Source organism: Periplaneta americana, chromosome 2 (assembly GCF_040183065.1).
Source record: "Periplaneta americana isolate PAMFEO1 chromosome 2, P.americana_PAMFEO1_priV1, whole genome shotgun sequence".
NCBI classification, from domain to species: domain Eukaryota; kingdom Metazoa; phylum Arthropoda; class Insecta; order Blattodea; family Blattidae; genus Periplaneta; species Periplaneta americana.
Genome location: NC_091118.1, coordinates 136,466,496 through 136,485,624, shown reverse-complemented (window position 1 = coordinate 136,485,624; position 19,129 = coordinate 136,466,496). Strand labels below are relative to the sequence as shown.

The 19,129-nt window shown below is 34.3% G+C and overlaps 2 protein-coding genes across 3 annotated transcripts in view; one reads left to right on the top strand and one right to left on the bottom strand.

The window, feature by feature from the left end:
- Oseg6 (intraflagellar transport protein Oseg6) overlaps nt 1–19,129 on the bottom strand; it is an 84,691-nt gene that overhangs the window by 11,731 nt on the left and 53,831 nt on the right. For both annotated transcript variants that reach the window (XR_011330982.1, XM_069818503.1), the window contains exons 13-19: nt 13,461–13,558; nt 11,160–11,290; nt 7,615–7,766; nt 7,055–7,289; nt 3,344–3,490; nt 2,351–2,517; nt 399–645 (exon numbers count right to left, since the gene is read on the bottom strand). Coding sequence is in view for 1 of the 2 variants with exons in the window: in XM_069818503.1 (XP_069674604.1) it covers nt 399–645; nt 2,351–2,517; nt 3,344–3,490; nt 7,055–7,289; nt 7,615–7,766; nt 11,160–11,290; nt 13,461–13,558 (1,177 nt within the window). In the remaining variant the exon portion in view is untranslated. The remainder of the gene's footprint in view (nt 1–398; nt 646–2,350; nt 2,518–3,343; nt 3,491–7,054; nt 7,290–7,614; nt 7,767–11,159; nt 11,291–13,460; nt 13,559–19,129) is intronic.
- On the top strand, nt 16,191–18,130 carry LOC138695362 (GATA zinc finger domain-containing protein 14-like). Its single transcript, XM_069819781.1, has one exon. The coding sequence runs from the start codon at nt 16,191–16,193 to the stop codon at nt 17,988–17,990; it is 1,800 nt and encodes a 599-aa protein (XP_069675882.1). The 3' UTR covers nt 17,991–18,130.

Sequence of the window (19,129 nt, the reverse complement as noted above, 5' to 3'; positions counted from 1 at the left end):
CTGACAAAAACAATGTTGCAAACTGAAAACTGTCACATGGAATAGCCTACCTTACAGGCATACTATCTGCAACGTTAATGTGATAACAAGATTTATAATTATCAAGTACGAAGTATCTGCAATATTTACATGTTTTGTTTCTAAGCAAACAACTTTTACTCATGGAACAACTTCCAGTCTGCTATGAGCCTCACTCAGCCTAACTCTTCCATAACAACAGTAAGCACCCACAGCATTCAAAAAGAGAATTCTATCATTTACTAAATAATGTTACAGTATACTGCGGTAATAGATTTAGATGTGTGCTCCACTTTTCGTCCATAGTAAACATATCTGCAATGCGAAACCATCCTTAAATACAGTGTACATTAAGGTTTACTGTACTTTTCGGTTCTTACCTTATTATAATCCCCTGCATGGTAGTAATACTTCCCAGCCAGAAGGCTGTTATGTTCTCCTTCAAAATGCAAAGCCAAACTGCGATAGTCATCAGGCCTTGCCTCAGACTCCAACGAGTTAGACAGGATCTCACCATACAATTCCATCTGGTGGTGCTGTCTTGCCAATTGAAATGCCTCGTCATGACAACGAGACATTACCAGAAATCGTATAGCTGAGCGATAGTCATTAAGCTTCTGAAAGAATCTGAAACACATTTTAAAAATCTACGATGAAGTTTAATTTTTTGGTCCTACAGAATACGTCTGTTACGGTAACTATTAATATTAATTAACATTTCAAGAAGCTTAAATTAAATGCTAATTGTTTACGCTGATGCTATGCTACATAAATATCAATTAGCTCATTCTCACCATGGTGATTGTAATATGAACCCAGGTGGAGTCTGTCCATTTCAAAATTGCTCCATTATCACCACCATCACTACCATCACCACCAGCACCACTACCACAAGCTCCACAACCACCACCACTACCACCACCCACCACCAGCACAAATTTCTTTTACAAGTTATATTTTAAGTGTATTTCATTATGGTAGTGAAATATAGTTGTCACTTCTATAGTAAAATTCTTTATTCATGACCATAACGAAAAACATGCCTTTACTAAATACTTTTGCGTTTGTAAAGTAGGCTTTTATTCAACATTACTTTATTCCACTAGTGAGATAAAGACTTTACCTCACTGTGTGAACTTTATCTCACAGTTCATTAGTATTTTCCTAGTACCCGGGCACACACGTATACTTTTCCATTCAACTATTACTCAAGAAGTTAATATATTAGTTACTAGATGTCACTACCTCTACTTCTTTATTACCATTTCTTAATTATACATACACTCAATCTCCTCCTCTTTTCTCCATATACTACATCGTAATTTGTGCATTGCATTCATATCTAATATGTATTTTTTTTTTAATTTGTAATAATTTACCTTTTGGGAGGCGAGGAGACTTGAACCTACGAAGTTGCATGTATAGAATTTTATAACACCACATAACAACACGCGTTACACACGTTAGTCAACTGAGCTAAACAGACACGATGATTTATTACGTTCTAATATGCCTCTTAAGTTTACAGAAGTAAAATGTGAAATTATTTTAATCACATTAGTCCTGTGAACACTTCTAAATAATCCCTGAAGCTTCAAAAAGACGAAAATACACATTTAAAATGAAAAAATGTATATTAAAATTATATAATTAATTATAATTTATTTATCCAACCCCTTACATACCATTCTTCACTAATCATGGCCTCCTACATCATAACCTATCTAGTACACGTATCGATTCTAAAATCCATACCATGATATGTGATTATGTGAGGACTTATTTTCAACGCATTTTCTTTTATAAAACATGATTTTTCGTTATGGTCATGGATAATATTGCGTATGGTACTTGTGAGCAAGATCTTTATTGCGCTGACGCCTCGTGCTTAAATCTTTCCACTCGCGCAATAAAGATGCACTTACCTCACAAGTACCATAAATAACTATTTTACGTGTATTTGTTAATCCTTCCTTATTACCTTTATTCTTTTCTTCTTTTTGTATTGCTTGATACTTCCTGTTATCAATGTGCTGTGCAATGAAAATATTAAAGTACAATTTAGAAATAAGTATATTTTCAGATTTCGTTGATTATACTATACGGTACTATATCTGAAATTGTTAAAGCACAGATGACAGGGTACAAATAAATTTTAAGTAATTCTTGAGAATATAGTAATATTTTAAATTTATCACACCCAAATAGTTTGAGAGCATCAGTGTGCTAAAGTTAAACATATGAAATCTCTAAAATAAATCAGAAACGTCTTTTTAATGTCATTAAAAGCCTTGAAATTTATTTTTCATAATGATTTGTAATAAATTATTACCTCGCAACCATTTTGGCGCCTTCTATGCTTTTCGTTTCTTGAACCACTTGCACAGCTTCCTCTGGATTGTTCAGATAGTCCAGGTTCAAACGCACAACACTGTCAAGATCACGAGCCATCTCATAGGCCTTGACAGCCTCATGATATTTCCCATCTGCCTCCTTTGCCTGAACAAGAAACAGAAAAACTTCAGTGGCTTATGTATGTGTAAGTAATGGATCTCTAGAATCTAGTATATTACTTTATATATAAATTGTTATTGAAAGAATTCATGTCTAATAAAAATCTTAGTTCTTATGAGTTTGCAGAATTTCCACGAATCAGACTTCACTTATCTAATAAATAGCACACTGATCATTTCAGTGAATAAAATAATGTAGTTACTGATGTACCTTAGAATGAGGTAGTGCCAGGGAACATCACGAAAACATGGTGTAGACATAGGTGACGAAAAAAAAAACCACGTACGCACGCGCGTTCTGCCCAAGGTCAGGTCTTTCTCTGCAAACCCAACATCCTCCAATCTTTCCTATTTTCTGCCTTCCTCTTAGTCTTCGCATATGATTCATATATCTTAATGTCGTCTATCATCTGATAGATATGATAATGTATGTACCTCAGAAATTCCTACTCATCATTGTAAGAGATTTATTGACACATTGTTGAAACTTATTAAATAAAAATGATAAAAACTCATGACGGACAAGAGAAGAAGTTGAATGATTTTAATGAGGCATGAATTTTTTCGATTGTGCCATAAAACCATTTACTGGGAAGTGCATATTTTTATGCGAAAAGATAGACAACCATAACGATAACAGTGAGTTTTTACATACATCCTAACACATATGAAAAGTGGATATAAAGAATACAGAAAACTAAATAAAATATATAGATAATTACAGGATATTTTGTATAATACATCAAAAGTAAATCATAAAATAGTAAACAAGTACTTCACACAATGACACAATACATATCAAATTGACTCACCTTCGCATATTGCAGATGAATCTTTGGTGATGTGATGTTAATAAGTAGTTCACCTACTTTCTGCCAATTTTTTAGTCTGATGTATGTTGATGCAGCCTTATCGTAGAACTGACCCTTCTCAAATAACATTGCTGCATCATTTAGTTGCTGTATCAGAAATAAAAACAGTAACATTGTTAGCATGATATTTGTGAAAATTGTCTAATTTAATAAAAAACAATTTCTTTAACACTTCTTTATTCACTATTTAGTAGATATAAAATTTACAAAGTATACTGACAGACATCAATATTATTTCATACATTACTGTGAATTTTAATGTCTTACAATACTATCACGAATGATAAAGAAGAAAAACACTACACTACTAAATTAAATGAAAATTAAATTACTGTTAGATTACAAACAAGAGAAAATAAAGTATATTATGTATCAAATATCAAGGAAAATGTGGTTATGTATATTTAAAAATAGCATACAGAAACTCTCTCTCAGCAGTGCTGCTAATTGTAGTGGAATTTAAACCCTATGAGAAGACGAGACAAGAACTGAAAAGCATTGGAAATGTAGCGACTTTTTACTTTCAATTTCCTTTTACAATTTTTTATGTAGAAAAAAACTCGAAAAATAATGAGTGCGTTTTTCCAAATAATGACAAGTTACTTAAACTGTCTAGTGTTGCCTCATGGAAAAGCAGATGTAGAAAGGTTTTTCTCTGTGATGGGGAATATAAAAGCAAAAAAGAAAAATAGCTTAAAATCCCAAACACTTAGTGGTCTTCTAAGGAGGAAGTTAGATTTACTAATTTAAAAGAACTGTTAATTGACATATACTCAATTACTGATGATCATATCAATAAGTTTGGTAAAAGTATGTATCAGTTTGAAAAAAGTGAAATTAAATTATACCATTGTCCGACGAAGATTTGCTTCATTCTTCAGTTATCATGTTCCATTACTTTTATCTGAAGTGGTTTTATCAATTTTTTCCAACTTTTAATATAATTTATTGCATAACAAATACTATAAATCAACAATGATGACCACATCACAAATGGTATCAATAGTGTCATAACTACCTTGAAGTTGCACCTTCTCTAACAAGTACAGTAAATTTCACTGTAAGGTATATTTTGGTTATGTTTTACATTATTTTTAGTTGTGTAGCGGAACATAGCGGAATTTTGTCAGAGTCATAGCACTATCTATCAGGCACAGATTGTAAAACACACTTAAAGAACAGCTTCAACAGATGAAATACGTGACTATGTAAAGAATAAAATGCAACTCTTTGAGATGCCATAAAAATTCGAAGTCATATCTTCTCAAACATAACAGTACACTGTCCACGCAATAGCTCACCAATCCTGTTTGAAATGTGGTGGTAGTCTTCAAGCATGACAAAAACAGGGATAGGCTACCTTTGGTTCAAGAAAACGATTCTAGTATTAGCACTATCTATTCAGTAAATATGATTTCTTCTTCTTTCCTTTGTACAGAGAAGTTGGCCGAAGGCTAGCACCACAGTTTCGGATAGGCATATTGTGTCTTACCACTCCTTTACTTAGAAATGTTTACTGAAGTCTAAACAATTGCTTTTTTGTAGAAATCGTTACTCAGCTATGTCTATTCAGCCATATGGGCTTAAGATTCCAGTGTAGTCTCATTAGAGTGTCTTTTATCCCCAGAAAGCCATGTAGACTAAGATTCCAGTGTAGTCTCACTACAGTGCCTTTTATTCCCAGAAAGCCATGTAGGCTCAAGATTCCAGTGAAGTCTCACTAGAGTGCCTTTTATCCCCAGAAAGCCATCTAGGCTTAAGATTCCAGTAAAGTCTCACTAGAGTGCCTTTTATCCCTAGAAAGCCATCTAGGCTTAAGATTCCAGTGTAGTCTCACTAGAGTGCCTTTTATCCCTAGAAAGCCATGTAGGCTTAGGATTCCAGTGAAGTCCCACTAGAGTGCCTTTTAACCCCAGAAAGCCATGTAGGCTTAAGATTCCAGTGTAGTCTCACTAGAGTGCCTTTTATCCCCAGAAAGCCATGCAGGCTTAAGATTCCAGTGTAGTCTCACTAGTGTCTTTTATCCCCAGAAAGCCATGTAGACTTAAGATTCCAGTGAAGTCTCACTAGAGTGCCTTTTATCCCCAGAAAGCCATGTAGGCTTAAGATTCCAGTGAAGTCGCACTAGAGTGCCTTTTATCCTCAGAAAGCATACTACACATCCTTAGACTGATGCCACCTGTACATCAGTCAATATGACATCTACTGACACTGTGTCAGTTGATGCTATTGTAAAGACAAAGAATAATGAAATGGACAGAAATGGAATGATGGAGAAAAAGGGAAAAACCTCTCAGAAACAATGGGTTTGTCCACAATGAATACGATTTCATCATCACTGGGATTCGAATCTTATTCCGCAGTCATCATAAGCCAGCGCTCTACCCCCTGAGCTATGAAGGTGATGAAGAAAATATGACTTACTTTAATCTTCAGGATAGCACACTGACAACTTATTGCACAAGCAAATATTTTCATAATGAACTATGAACTCATCTCCAACTGTCACTAATGACAGGCAGTTCCGAAAAATGTTCCTAACATCCTCCAGTGAGTTTGTGCATGGGCAGTACTTGTCGCAAAATATTTCAGATTTCAGATCGACTTAAACATCATTGCACGTTACTGTTTCTTACACTAGCAAAAGTGAAAATATCAGGAAAAAGCTCGAAATATTCAATAGCAATGACTAACAAGTGCAGTAGAAAACGGACACAAACATATACAGTATTTTGAATAGATGAGACATGTTTATCAAAGCTACTGCTTTCTTACATTTCTATAGCAATAAAAAGTGTTACATCAGTTTGCCAAAGACATGGCGATGCCCGAACAAAACTACTAGGTCCACATCTTGCTACAGAAGAAGAATAAGAAGAAAAAAGTCAAGAGTAATAACAGATCAAGTTAAAATAATATTAGTTACATGATAAACTAGGATTTTTGTTAAAACAACAATCACCTATTAATGATATGAACTTGCCTAAAATAAACAAGGAAAGAATAACACATAAGTTAAAACAAGATTCCAGAGAGAAGAAAAAGCATTTATCATTATTGAAGACAGGTATTATACTTACCAGGCTTGGTTAATTTTTCTCTAAACCTAACAAGAACATATATTTTGGATCTATTGTTCCACGCACTAGCTTTTGTATGTCCTGCCTTCTCACTACAAATCTTAAGTAACTAACTGCTGAGAGTTCATTAACGTAATTTTTTACCTCTTCTGCCAACATTAAGAAATTTTAAAGATGATGTCATCACTGTGATTAATGCCCTTATATCATCTGTTCTTTACCAAGTGCCAACATAGAAAACTGAAGATCATACGAAAAAATTGTGCTTAAACTCATGCAGTCAGATAGATATTGCTGGACACTGTTAATTAATTTTGAAGTTGATAAAGAACATGGATTTTAAATGCGAAGTAACTGTGATTTTGACGTGTTAAATACAAGTCAATGAAAGCATACTGATAGCTCTTCTTTTCTTGTTTATTTTGAGAATAACTACATTCAGAAACAAGTAATAACAAAATGCTAGAGAAAATATGTAAAATCAGTAACCCAGTCACCATTTGGAAACAAAATCAAGAATTTGTCATATTCATATTTGCAAGAAGAATCGAACGAAATAAGTAAATTCTACCTTCATGCCTTCTAAAATGTCAGCACACTCTCGCTTCAGTTGACGGCTACTGGACATATCTGCTGCCATAGAAACACCTCGGCGAATATCACCACAACGAATGGCAGTGCGGGCAACTCCTGCTCGACACTGAATATTATGGTTCTCCTGATCAGGATCGTGCTTTCTACCTGTGATAGGGCGTGCCTCCAGCAGACCCCGTTCATAATGACTCAGTGCCTCTGAATAATTTCCCCTGAATCACAAGACACAACAAGTTAGTAATATGTGTATTAGGGATAGGAAATCCAGCACCTTTCATAAATCAAATTATTAATAAGAAGATATGTTTCTGATATAAAGGAGAGACTAATTAATGTATTTTGCTTGAGTTCACCAGTTTGAAATTCTGAAACACTCTGCGTATATAAATTCAGTAGCCATGAACTTTTATTGTTAATATCGTCGTCATCATTATTATTACAATAGCAGCAATGTTAGCCACTTGCATGCATTATCTGCAAACAAATATCTTGTCTATCAAAGGAAACGTAGTCTTAAACACGGAATATGGTACTCACATGAATTCAAGCTGTTGGGCATACTCTCGTGCAATGTATGGTATCTGTTCCGGAGCTAGCTTCCCAGCCAACTGAAGTGCTTGGTCCCACTGTAGTAGATCTCGTCGCATGTTCAAGGCTGCCACAGGTTGACTTGACTTGAGATACCAATCCTGACACCACAATCACCCACCAATTATTTCAATTCTTCTCTTGTTAATCATGTTTTCAAACTACGCATCTAAGATAATATGCAAGTACAATAATTTTTATATAGTTAATTTGTTTCAAAAGGAGATTTTTGAAAGTCAATTTCGCAGAAATTTCGTATTCTATTCAATTTTTAACTTTACTGGCAATGTGCAACAGAATTATAGCCTACAATTTTCGAACACAATTTAATCATTTGTACCAGCTGTTTTTAATGTTTCATACAATGTCGAAAATATATAGAATGTTAGGAAGTGTTCTCAAAATTCGATATCAATACAATGAAGCTTCGATTATATTACTGTCGTCTTCTACTATCATCATTTCCAATAATTGTTGTTCCCTAATTAAATCCGCAACTTACCACACCTCAGCTAAAACTGTCCTGGTCCATAAGTTTCTCCTTCCTCTTCCTTTTTTTCTTTATTCTGCAAGCAGTTTAGCCTGTTTTAGTTTCTTCTTGTACATGTTGTGGGCTATTATACACTGTTTTTATCTCCGGTATTCAGTTCTGAAGTCTTGCATTTTGGCTAATATAATGGATTTTCTTCCAAGTGAGATACATAGGTGATCTTGTTTTGACAATTCTGTTATGGCACACCCAAAATTGTACTGAGATACAGCCAGATTCTTCTCTTGGTAACAAATGTTGTCTTCGGACAATGTACCCAAATCATATGATGAAGAACTAATTTGCAATCTGAGTTCTATCTAACAAGTATCTGTCTAAAAATAAATTTGGTGTCAATCTCTGAAACACAGGTATTATTTTGGTTACCACTTTTTCAGAGAGTGCAGTTTTCATTGTTTTTTGAGTGTGAAAAACTGGTTTTCTTTCCTCTGGAATGGCTCTATTATAGAAACACCAGTTTCTCTTACCGTCAGGATCAGATATTCTAACAGGACATTTAATGTGTCGTGGAACTTGATCTGCTGATCGACAGTGGTCCAGAATGGCATAGTTGGATCTTTTCATTTTGTCCCTGTCTCCAACGTTGTTACAAATTGCATCTCTATAATATTTAGTGATTCTGTCAATCTTTACTACTTTGAGAGCAACTGGGGATTTTTTACCTGTTCTTTTGTGGCAATATTTCTGAGGGCAGTACCCATTCTTTTCGCGACATGGTTCATGCATTCCTCTTTTCAATTACTGCATCACCATAAACTTTATTTTCTTGAAGTTGTGTAAAAGTTTTTGCATCACCATCACTCAGCAACGCAGTGTAGCAAAATCCTGCTTTTCAGATCTACGCCATAATGTCAGTCCTGCTGTCATCTCCATCCCTTGAGATGTGCTGGAGTAATTTGCCTCACACTGATGCTCTTCCTTTATAAAATGAAATTCTGGATCATCATGATCATACTCTCTTGAGTTAATACTGCCACCTGTTGTAAATTCGTAAACTTTTGAGTAGAGTAATAGGCCCATTAAATACGAAGTTATATTGAAAAGTTACGAGTGACGGAAAATGAGGCATGACATAAACAGACATTTAAAAATGGCCTCTATTACAGTGCTAGGGCATGGGAGGGAGGTGGAATTTAACTAGCATATCCTCTGCTATAATTTAGGACAAAAATATCTTTTTTTTTTTTTTTTTTTTTTCCTTTCATTTTTGACCAAAAATATACCTTCCTCCTACCTTAGGGGAGACTGTAGTGAAAAATGAATGTGAATATTTTTTGGGAATCTTTTTTTCACTATGTGTACTTTCATCTTGCCAAAAAATTTGTTCAATTCCGGTCCTAAGTTGTTTTTAAAAAATTATGGTTTATTTAACGACGTTTGCAACTGCAGAGGTTATGTGAGTTCGCTGGTGTGCCAGAAATTTGTCCCTCAGGAGTTCTTTTACATGCCAGTAAATCTACTGACATGAGCCTATCGCATTTAAACACACATAAATGCCATCGACCTGGGCTGGGATCGAACCCGCAACCTCAAGCACAGAAGGCCAGCACTATACTGACTACGCTACCCAGGCCGACTTCAAAGTCTAGTGAACAGATACTAATCTCATCTTCAGATTTGATCGATACCTGGAGACTTGTATTTTATCAGCTTTTTTTTTGCAATATATTGTAGTGGGCGTCGTTATGCTTATCAATTTACAATATACAAGGTTAATTAAATAACTGCATTATTATTTCACAATAGATACAGATTATCGTTTTCGGCTAACATAAACCCTCACCAGATCATACATAATAACAAGACAATTATGAATACGCCATTTGTGCAAAGGACATGAATACTAAAGTGGTTGTACAAGAAAATAAATATTCAATTGATTACACATTAAATATTTAAATATAATTAAATTTAACAAGTTCACTAACTGACGTTGACAGTTAAAATAAGAATCTATGCGGATTGTTGTATAAAGTAGCATGTTGTTGACAACAAGCAGGTATTACTCGACTGAGGCCAGTGGAGTCCTGCAGCCCGGACCGCCACTTGTACTGCTCCTGCGTTCATACAGCATCAACGCAACAGTTCACATTATGCCTGTGGCTTCATTCGCCTCATTCGAGTAACAGAACATGATCTTCCATATGGAAGTGGATCTCACGTTGTGTCAGTCAAAGCCGACGTAAAAACTGTAGAAAACAATCGGTTTATTATGAAAAGAATTTCTCATGTTGTATAATTATTGTGAATATATGTTGTTTTGTAAATGCAAATATTGAATAAAACATATGTATGGCGTAATAAACTTTCGTGACAGTGAAGAGCAGTTGGAGCACTATGCTGCTTACATAGATCGCCATAAACTGACGCAATACATTGTGTTCACATGAGGTTATACAAATTAATGCACATCATAATTATGACCTAGGGAGAGGGTGGGGGGGGGGCATATGCCTTGGTTCACTTGGAGGGTTACGTAAGCTGTTTAATTTAAACCCCTCTCTTAAATGAACAAATTACTAACATTTCAAATCCATTATTTAATCTATTTAAATTAAGCATAACGATGGCCACTACTTACCTACAATATATTGATACCTGCTTATCGGACCAATTACAACATGTACATTAAAATTAAATTTTCTTTTGCAATTTCAATACGCATCATCAGATTGCGGATAGAAGAGACGGCCTCCAGATATGGAGGGTAGTTGCGAATATATTGAATAAGCAGTTGTGGACAGCCAATAAGGGGTGGTCCTCCAGCCTGGGGGTTGAGCGAAGGGCTAACAACACATCACCGTAAAAAATAGCTTGTTACGAAACCCCAACATATTATAACATGTAAAAATTTAATGTTTTCAAAGCTATGCATACCTGAATTTCGTGATTTGTAGTATTGTCGATATAGGCGCTACCTATTACCCTAAAAACTTACACATACCTGAGCTGTGTCGAAGTCTTTCAGGAACATGGCTATATGTCCTGCTAGAAGCTTCTGGTCCTCAATGTCTTGTATTGACTGGAGAGACCACACCATTCCAACGTTTCCAGTTTGTCTGTAGACACGAATGGCTAAAACAATGTAGGTAACAAAAATACGTTTAAAACAATATCAATTTATCTCAATGTCACTCTACTTTTCACATGAAAAATACGTAAAAAGTTTTTATGTCACAAATATATTGATAGTAGGCCTAATTATAACAGATACAAGGTACAAGAAACCCACAGCATGAATTAAAATTAAAAGAGAATAATGAATCATCAGAATGCAAATTAGAATAAGTAATGGCTAAATACTGAAATTAGTATTAATAACAGATTCCATTTTATAGGTACCATGTGGGATCCTACTTACGTAAAAGAGGGCAAAGAAGACCAAGGCTCAAATGGGTGACACGTTTTCTAAGGAGGCAAGCAAGCAGTGGTTAAGAACAATAAAAGATGGAAGGAAGTGGAAAGAACTAGGAAAGAAACAGCACAATTAAGTGAAAAAGTTACACATAGTAAAAGTGATAATTTAGTGTGAACACTGAAGACTTAAGTTTAAAAGTGCTATGCATAGTGCAAAGTGCTAAATTAGTGTGTGACTTAAGATGTTATCTACCTATAAGAGTGCAATACGATATATTAGGAAGTAAGAACACTTCCTCGGAATGGCCCACCAATTAAGTACTCCAGGGCCACCTTTATGTAGGAAGCTCTAGCCTTACATGGGACATTACTTAATTTTCACAAAAAAAATTATTTCCTGAAGTAAAAGGGAGGCTATACTATCACAGATAAAATATGGAACAAAGATAAAAGAGAGAACTAAATACAGAGTGATTCAAAAGTCTGGCGACTGAGACAAACTCTGTTATTAATGCAGATAGTAAAAAAATGGAAAAAGAGGAAAGTTGCCAGAAATATATAGTTTTGAATCTAATGTGCTTGAATTTTCAATGTAAAATCCACTGTTGAGATTGTACATTGGTATGAGTCTCAATGAGAAAGGACACTGCCCTGTTGTCATTTGCTTCGTCCTTAAAGGAGGCATTTACGTTATCGATATTTGATTTTGGGAAAATTCGAAATTTTATTAAGTTCACCATTAAATAAACAGTGAAAATATAAATACCCCTCATTTCTCGTGAAAAACAACAACTGAATAGACTACAGTGGACTTTATGTTGTCAGCAAAAAGCTGGATACATTAAGAAGATTGATCTTGACCATTAAATAAACACTACACTTGGTGTATTGGAGTACAAGTAGTTACAAGTAAAAAAATCACTTCCTGAGATGCCCATAGCTGATGTGATGGCTTCTTCAAGTCAACTGAGTTCCAGATGGTGAATAATGAGCGACTAACTGATGCTACAATAAGGTAGACAGTATTTGTAATCACTAGACTATCACATATAATGTTTGGATGGAACCCATGCGGTCCTAAGGCCTGTTTTCCTCCAGAGAAACCGAAGTTTTATCTTATCTTGGTGTATATTACAATCTTCAAAACAATGAAGACTCGAGAAAATTCGTTGAATTTGTATTACAGAAGTTTGAATGATAGCCAACTGTATCCAAATAAAGTATGTGATATACAGGGTGTAAACGATATAAACAGCCAAAAAATTCTGGTGATGGAGCATAAATTACTGAACAAAAAAGTTCCATAACATTTTTCTGTAACTTTTGTGTTCTCCTTAGAAAAAAATGTTATCCGTGAATCTAATGTTTTTTTAAATGATAGTAAACCGTCATTATTTACTTAAGTCCGCCATGTACATTGCAACTGTGGTGATATCCTTGTTTACAAATTAGGGTACTCTTGTTTGTTGTCTCTCTATTGTGGTGGTGTTAGCGTGTGTTGGACAGAAGGTCATTTTATATATTATACACAATTACATTCATGTAAAGTGGATCTCACAATTTTGATATATATGTAGTAGAGTTGTGAGTAGAGTACTTGAGAATTTTTCACAGTTCAAGGACATGTATACTTACTATGGAGACTAGCTGTGCTTGTCTATGACTGTTAACAGAGTTTAGATGCTGGCCAATTGGATTTAAACTCTTTGCATTGGGTAGGTGTCCCAACTAACTGAACTACACGGTTCGAAGCATTTCATAATTTCAATTATTCTTTTCACAGAGTTTTTGGAAGACCCAGAGATACTGAAGAAGGGCACTAAGGAATAAATCTATTGAAAGACTGTTGTAGAGACTCGATATGCTTTGGAGCACAACACATACTCACCAAATTCAATCTCAAGATTTCGCATCAGAGCTTCAGCCAGCTGTTCCCAAGTCTCTTTTCTATTTAGGACCTGACAAGTCTTCCAGGCCTCAGTGAATCTGCAAACATAAGCACATTCAATTTATGAAATTAGACTTTTATGGTGAAAAAAAATTTGAATTTTACAAGTCTGTGTTGAGACTTAATATAGCTGACATTTCGGAATTACTTACAAGATCCATTAGGCTGATATCTAGTTTTTGGGCTAGCTAGGCATTAAAAATCAAACAGAGTAGGCGATCCTTCAAGTCTTGTGTAATATGACCCTGATGATAATACCTACAATTAGTTCTGACAATGAGAATAATAATCACATACAATTAATTTCTTTCTAATTCTTGTTTTGATTGAAAACACAAAATTGAAAACTTGTATCAGATTTACCTCCTTCTCCTAGAAGATATTGCCTTCCTCAAAATTCCTTCACTGCTATCTTTGTTACGATGACATACACTTTGACATATGGTGGCAAAGTTACTGGTAACAAATTTCTCATTTTACATGTGTAAACTGAGAAGATATAAAATACAGTGGAAATGAAGCTAATACGATTTAATTAAGGGGTGGGGGAAGTACAATAGTCATAATTTGTACTGCGATCTTGACTTCAAATCATTCATACATACACATACAAACACAACCATACCCACATCACTTCATTAATGTCTTTTTTATAATTTATTTCATTAATTAATTTATTATGAGTAATAACCCGTTTGTGTGTGTGTGTGTGCGCGCGCGCACGAGTGCGCGTGTACGTGCATGCATGTGTGTATATATATATATATATATATATATATATATATATCTTTGTACACACACACACACACACACACTCTCTCTCTCTCTCTCTCTCAAACGTAATCCTTTAAACTACGGCATTTTATAACTTAATTCAGTAGTACATTCTCACAGATATTTTTATGAACTTGTGAATGAGATTTGTAAAAATATATTGTTACTGGTACCATTAATTTTGCATTGAATATTAAATATATCAAAACAACGTAATTATGAAACTGGTTATTTTCATTTAAGTAGTAAATTATTGTATTTATGGTTTTCGTTAATAGATATTCTGATAATTATCAGATCATCTATACGTACTGGGTGAGTGGGGAAGTAAGTATTATTTAATACATTTTATTATTTGTTAGATATTGCCATTTATTTTGTTGCATTTGGTGAATAATTATTGTTGACTATTATATGATTGTATTTCATCTCACTGTCATTTTCTGTCATTCATTCTCATAATCATTTGTTCTGTTTTGTTTTGTTTTTTTTATTTTGTGCTAAACTGTAATTGGCCTTGTGCTGTTGTTTTGCACATTAATATTCGAAATAAATAAATAAGTAAAAATAAATTATTATTATTATTATTATTATTATTATTATTATTATTATTATTATTATTATTGCGCTAGTAATGATGGTAGTGATAAAATGGTAAAATTAAAGTTGTGATTAACATTTTCTTCTTTGAATTCAAAAGGAAAGATTGTCCTATCCCATTTCAGTATCCATCCTTTTAGTAGTTAGCAGTTATCTTGATCTCATATTATGGTGATTATGATTATGATAATTATTACGATTGTAATTGTAATGATGCTCTTCATTCAAAGGACAGCGTAATTATTCTTCTCAGGTACCCATTCCTTTTCGGTGACTTTTCTATTATTAATTATTATTATTATTATTATTATTATTATTATTATTATTATTATTATTAATTATTATTATTATTATTATTATTATTATTATTATTATTATTATTATTATATTATCATTATCATCGTCATCACTATTAATTGTAAATTCCATTAAACGCAAGTTATTAGAAAGGCATGTGTGACGTAGGTAATGAATGGTTTTGTAATAACGATGATTTAGTTCGAGATACTGTGACAATAATGAAATAACAGTGCTATGAAAATATCAGGGAAGCGGAGGTACTCGATTCCACTTTATCTACTTCAAACTTCATAGGTCCTGTCAAGACTATAATCCCTGTATTCTCTATTTCTTTGGTGAGAAGTTGTTTCTTGTTCCAACGGAAGGAATTAAATTAATTTCGAAATGTTAACATAAACTATATTATAATAAATGGATTCTTGTTTAATTTTATGAATCGGGAAGTTGAGAGACTGATCAACAATGACAATTTTTAGTATATCTATATTAATTCAATAAAATTAGTTTTAATTAGTCTATAACCTCTCTTTCAATCGGCTTACCTTCACCAAATATCATCTCACCCAAGTTGATAAAAGTCCTTATTAAAAAAAAGTCGTTAAAATACCTTCAATAAAACATGTTTTATAATCCTCTAAGAAGCATTACGTTAACACGAAACAAAAAAGTACATACATTAAGTCAATTTCATTATCATTATCAACGTGATCCTGAAGAACAATGAGTAAGCTTCTTTCATATCTGTACCGACTTCAGGATTAAAAGAATGAAGTTATTAGTTAAATTTTCAAATCATGAAGCTTCGCAGGCTTAGCAATTTCCTAGCACAAAGGATCACTGTACAGATAGGCACATTATTAATGAGGCTAGGCTACCACCTTAAATTGCCTAAACTCGACCCTCTTAATACTACAAATTCCTCGAAGGAGAAGGTTCTTTCCTTCGCTTCCCATGTGATATCTGTAGCTTTGTTTGAGAAGCAGTTGAGAGTTTTGTATGCTAATTTATTGTACTTCTTTGGTCAACAGAGGTAGCAGCAGTAGCAATTTCTTCAACTCAAACAAAGGCAAAGATGATGAAGATGAAGACAAAACATACAGGGAACGTAAAGAGAAGACTTCAAGCGACAACAGCTACAGGCGTCCATCAAAGGGAAACAAGAAGAAAGTGGCAGTGAGGAAGCTTGTGAAGCGACCGAACGACTTGCCAGAAGGAGAGAACTACCCTACTCAAAAGCCAACGACAATACCATCAACAACCTATAGTCAAAACAACCGTGGCTCAAGCAATTATGATAACTACAATTACAATAACAATAATAATGGAAATAATTTTGCCAATCAGCAACAAAATTACAACGCAGGAAATTATCAGAGAAACAGTTACAAAAATCCAGCACCATTCACAAGCAGCACCACTAACAATTATTACAACCCCTCAACAGAGAACCCCACCACAGTCAGTGACAGAACCGCAAGAACTGGCAATAACTATTATCAACCACGTTACAACACTATTCAAAGAAATAATGCTCAAACTACCACTACCACTACACTGGCGCCAGTTACTAACAATGCTGCCACCAACTATCAGCAGTCGACAAATAATGCTAATAACTATAATGCCAACCAAGGTACTAACTACAACGCCAACCCAGGGACTACCTACAATGCTAACACTCAAGGAACTAACTACAATACTAACAGTCAAGGAACTAATTACAATGCTAACAACCAAGGCAACAACTACAATGCCGCTAATTATTACAATACTTTCAATGCCCAGAAATCAACAATTCCGAAGCCAGTAGATTATTCAACAACTCAAGCCACAACAGCAAATTATTACAATAATTATCAATCACAACAAAGGAACACTCAGAAGTACAACACAAACAATAATGCAGCAGGAACATCAAATTCTGCAACAAATAATTATCCAACAACAGCAAACTATCCAGTGAGCTCAAACAACGACTACAACTTTGCAAACTATAACAACAATGGACAGAAAACGCAGTCTACCAATGATTATTCGAAGAGTACTTCAACAAATTACTCTCCAACAACATTCGCACCTTCTACGTATGATGCATACAACAACAAGAGATTTGGAAATAGCTACAATCAGAGGAGCACAGATTACTCGAGCACTAAATCTACCGTCAATTTTGTGTCCACAACAACATTGGCCCCAACGTCTAAGGCTCAGAATTACAATTACCAATCAGGATCTAGTAACGAAGATTATAATAACTACAACAACTACGATTATCAGAGAACAAATAACAATAATAACAATTTTGGACGTAATAATACCAACAATGATGATTTTGCTGCTGCTGATGATAAAACAGATGGCGAGTTTCTGAAAACAGCGCCGAGTAACAATTACAGACCTAGCAGCTTCAATACCTTCCAAAACAACTACAATACCAATACTAAGACAAGTACAATAGTGACTAAGAACTATAATTACAATTATACAACGTCCACTACTGCATCTGATATATCTTCTCAGAATTACAACAATAATTACTACAACAGCAATACAACTCCAAAAACAACTTCTTACACAAATACGCAAACTTATTCTTCTGACGCTTCCTCTTCAAGACAGTCAAATGATAACAATAACTACTACTCTCAGACAACACCTGCACCAAGGCTGTTTAGTGTTTCAGCAACGAATCCAACAATGCGAAGACCACAGACAACTGTGTCTCAGAACTATCCAAAACAGACATCTGTACCATCGTCAAGCAAAGAGCCATCATCAACAACAAACTATCAATAGAGGAACAGTAACTACAACGCGTATTCTGCAAGTCCAACGACGGTGAAGCCACGTCACGAAAATGTCCCTGCCAACGGTGGAGTCAAGAAAGTTGCAAAGCCTTCGCAGCAGCCAACATCTGGAACAAACTCAGGCGTAAAAACTCCCGAAGCTTATGATTATGCCTATTACGATGATAGTAACACTGAATACGAAGGATTGGATCCCATAAGTGACCATCATTTTCGCAAAGGTGGAGAATCATTCAAAGTAGCCAGGTCAACTAAAACTAAATGAAATAATTTAAATTTTAAACAGATCACATAATGTTCAGAAGTGACTGCTGAATCATCCCGCAGCTCTAACATAATAAAGAGGGTACAGAATAGAAGAGAAAAACAGTGTGAACACTGTAGGACTGAGCATATTCTACGAAATAAAGTAAATATTACATCATATTTAACACAATCTTGCCACTTTGCACAGTTTGTAAATATAAAATATCAGGATAAATTTCACTAATAATAAGATCATTATTGAACATTATGTGCTCAGGTATGTAAGGTGGAGAGAACTGATGAACATTTTAAGTATTTCACTTATTGTGAAATAGCTGGAATCGCGTGTACAAATAACATTTGAGAAATAGACTTCTGATTCAACATTATTACATAAAAAAACTTATTAAAAACATTTTGCTTTCTAGAAGTGATGAAATCTTTCACTTCTAATTGAAGCATATAAAATAAAAAAAGTGTATCATATAAACTTTACACTTCTCAAATAATTTGTTTCATGATGTTAAATAAAATCATTGTGGCTGCCAAGAACGCTAGGTCCATAATATATATTTAGTAAGACAGGATGTCAATTGCTCAAGTACTGGGCTTTGTTGTGGTACTTATCAGAACGTAAGGAAATGCAAAACAATTGACTGTTCTGTAATTTAGATCTGTTAGCTCCCTTGTAAATATTCAGTGAGGTAGTGCAACATATCGTTGTTTTTATACCAATTATTTTGTTTTTGTACAATGTTGTGACAATAAAGAAGCTATGCCAATTCTTCGGCATAGCAGTAGTCCACAGGCCTAGTTCATTCCTTAATAAATTAAGTTTCACCTTTATGATCCTACTTCCACAATGAATATGGTTGGGGTGAC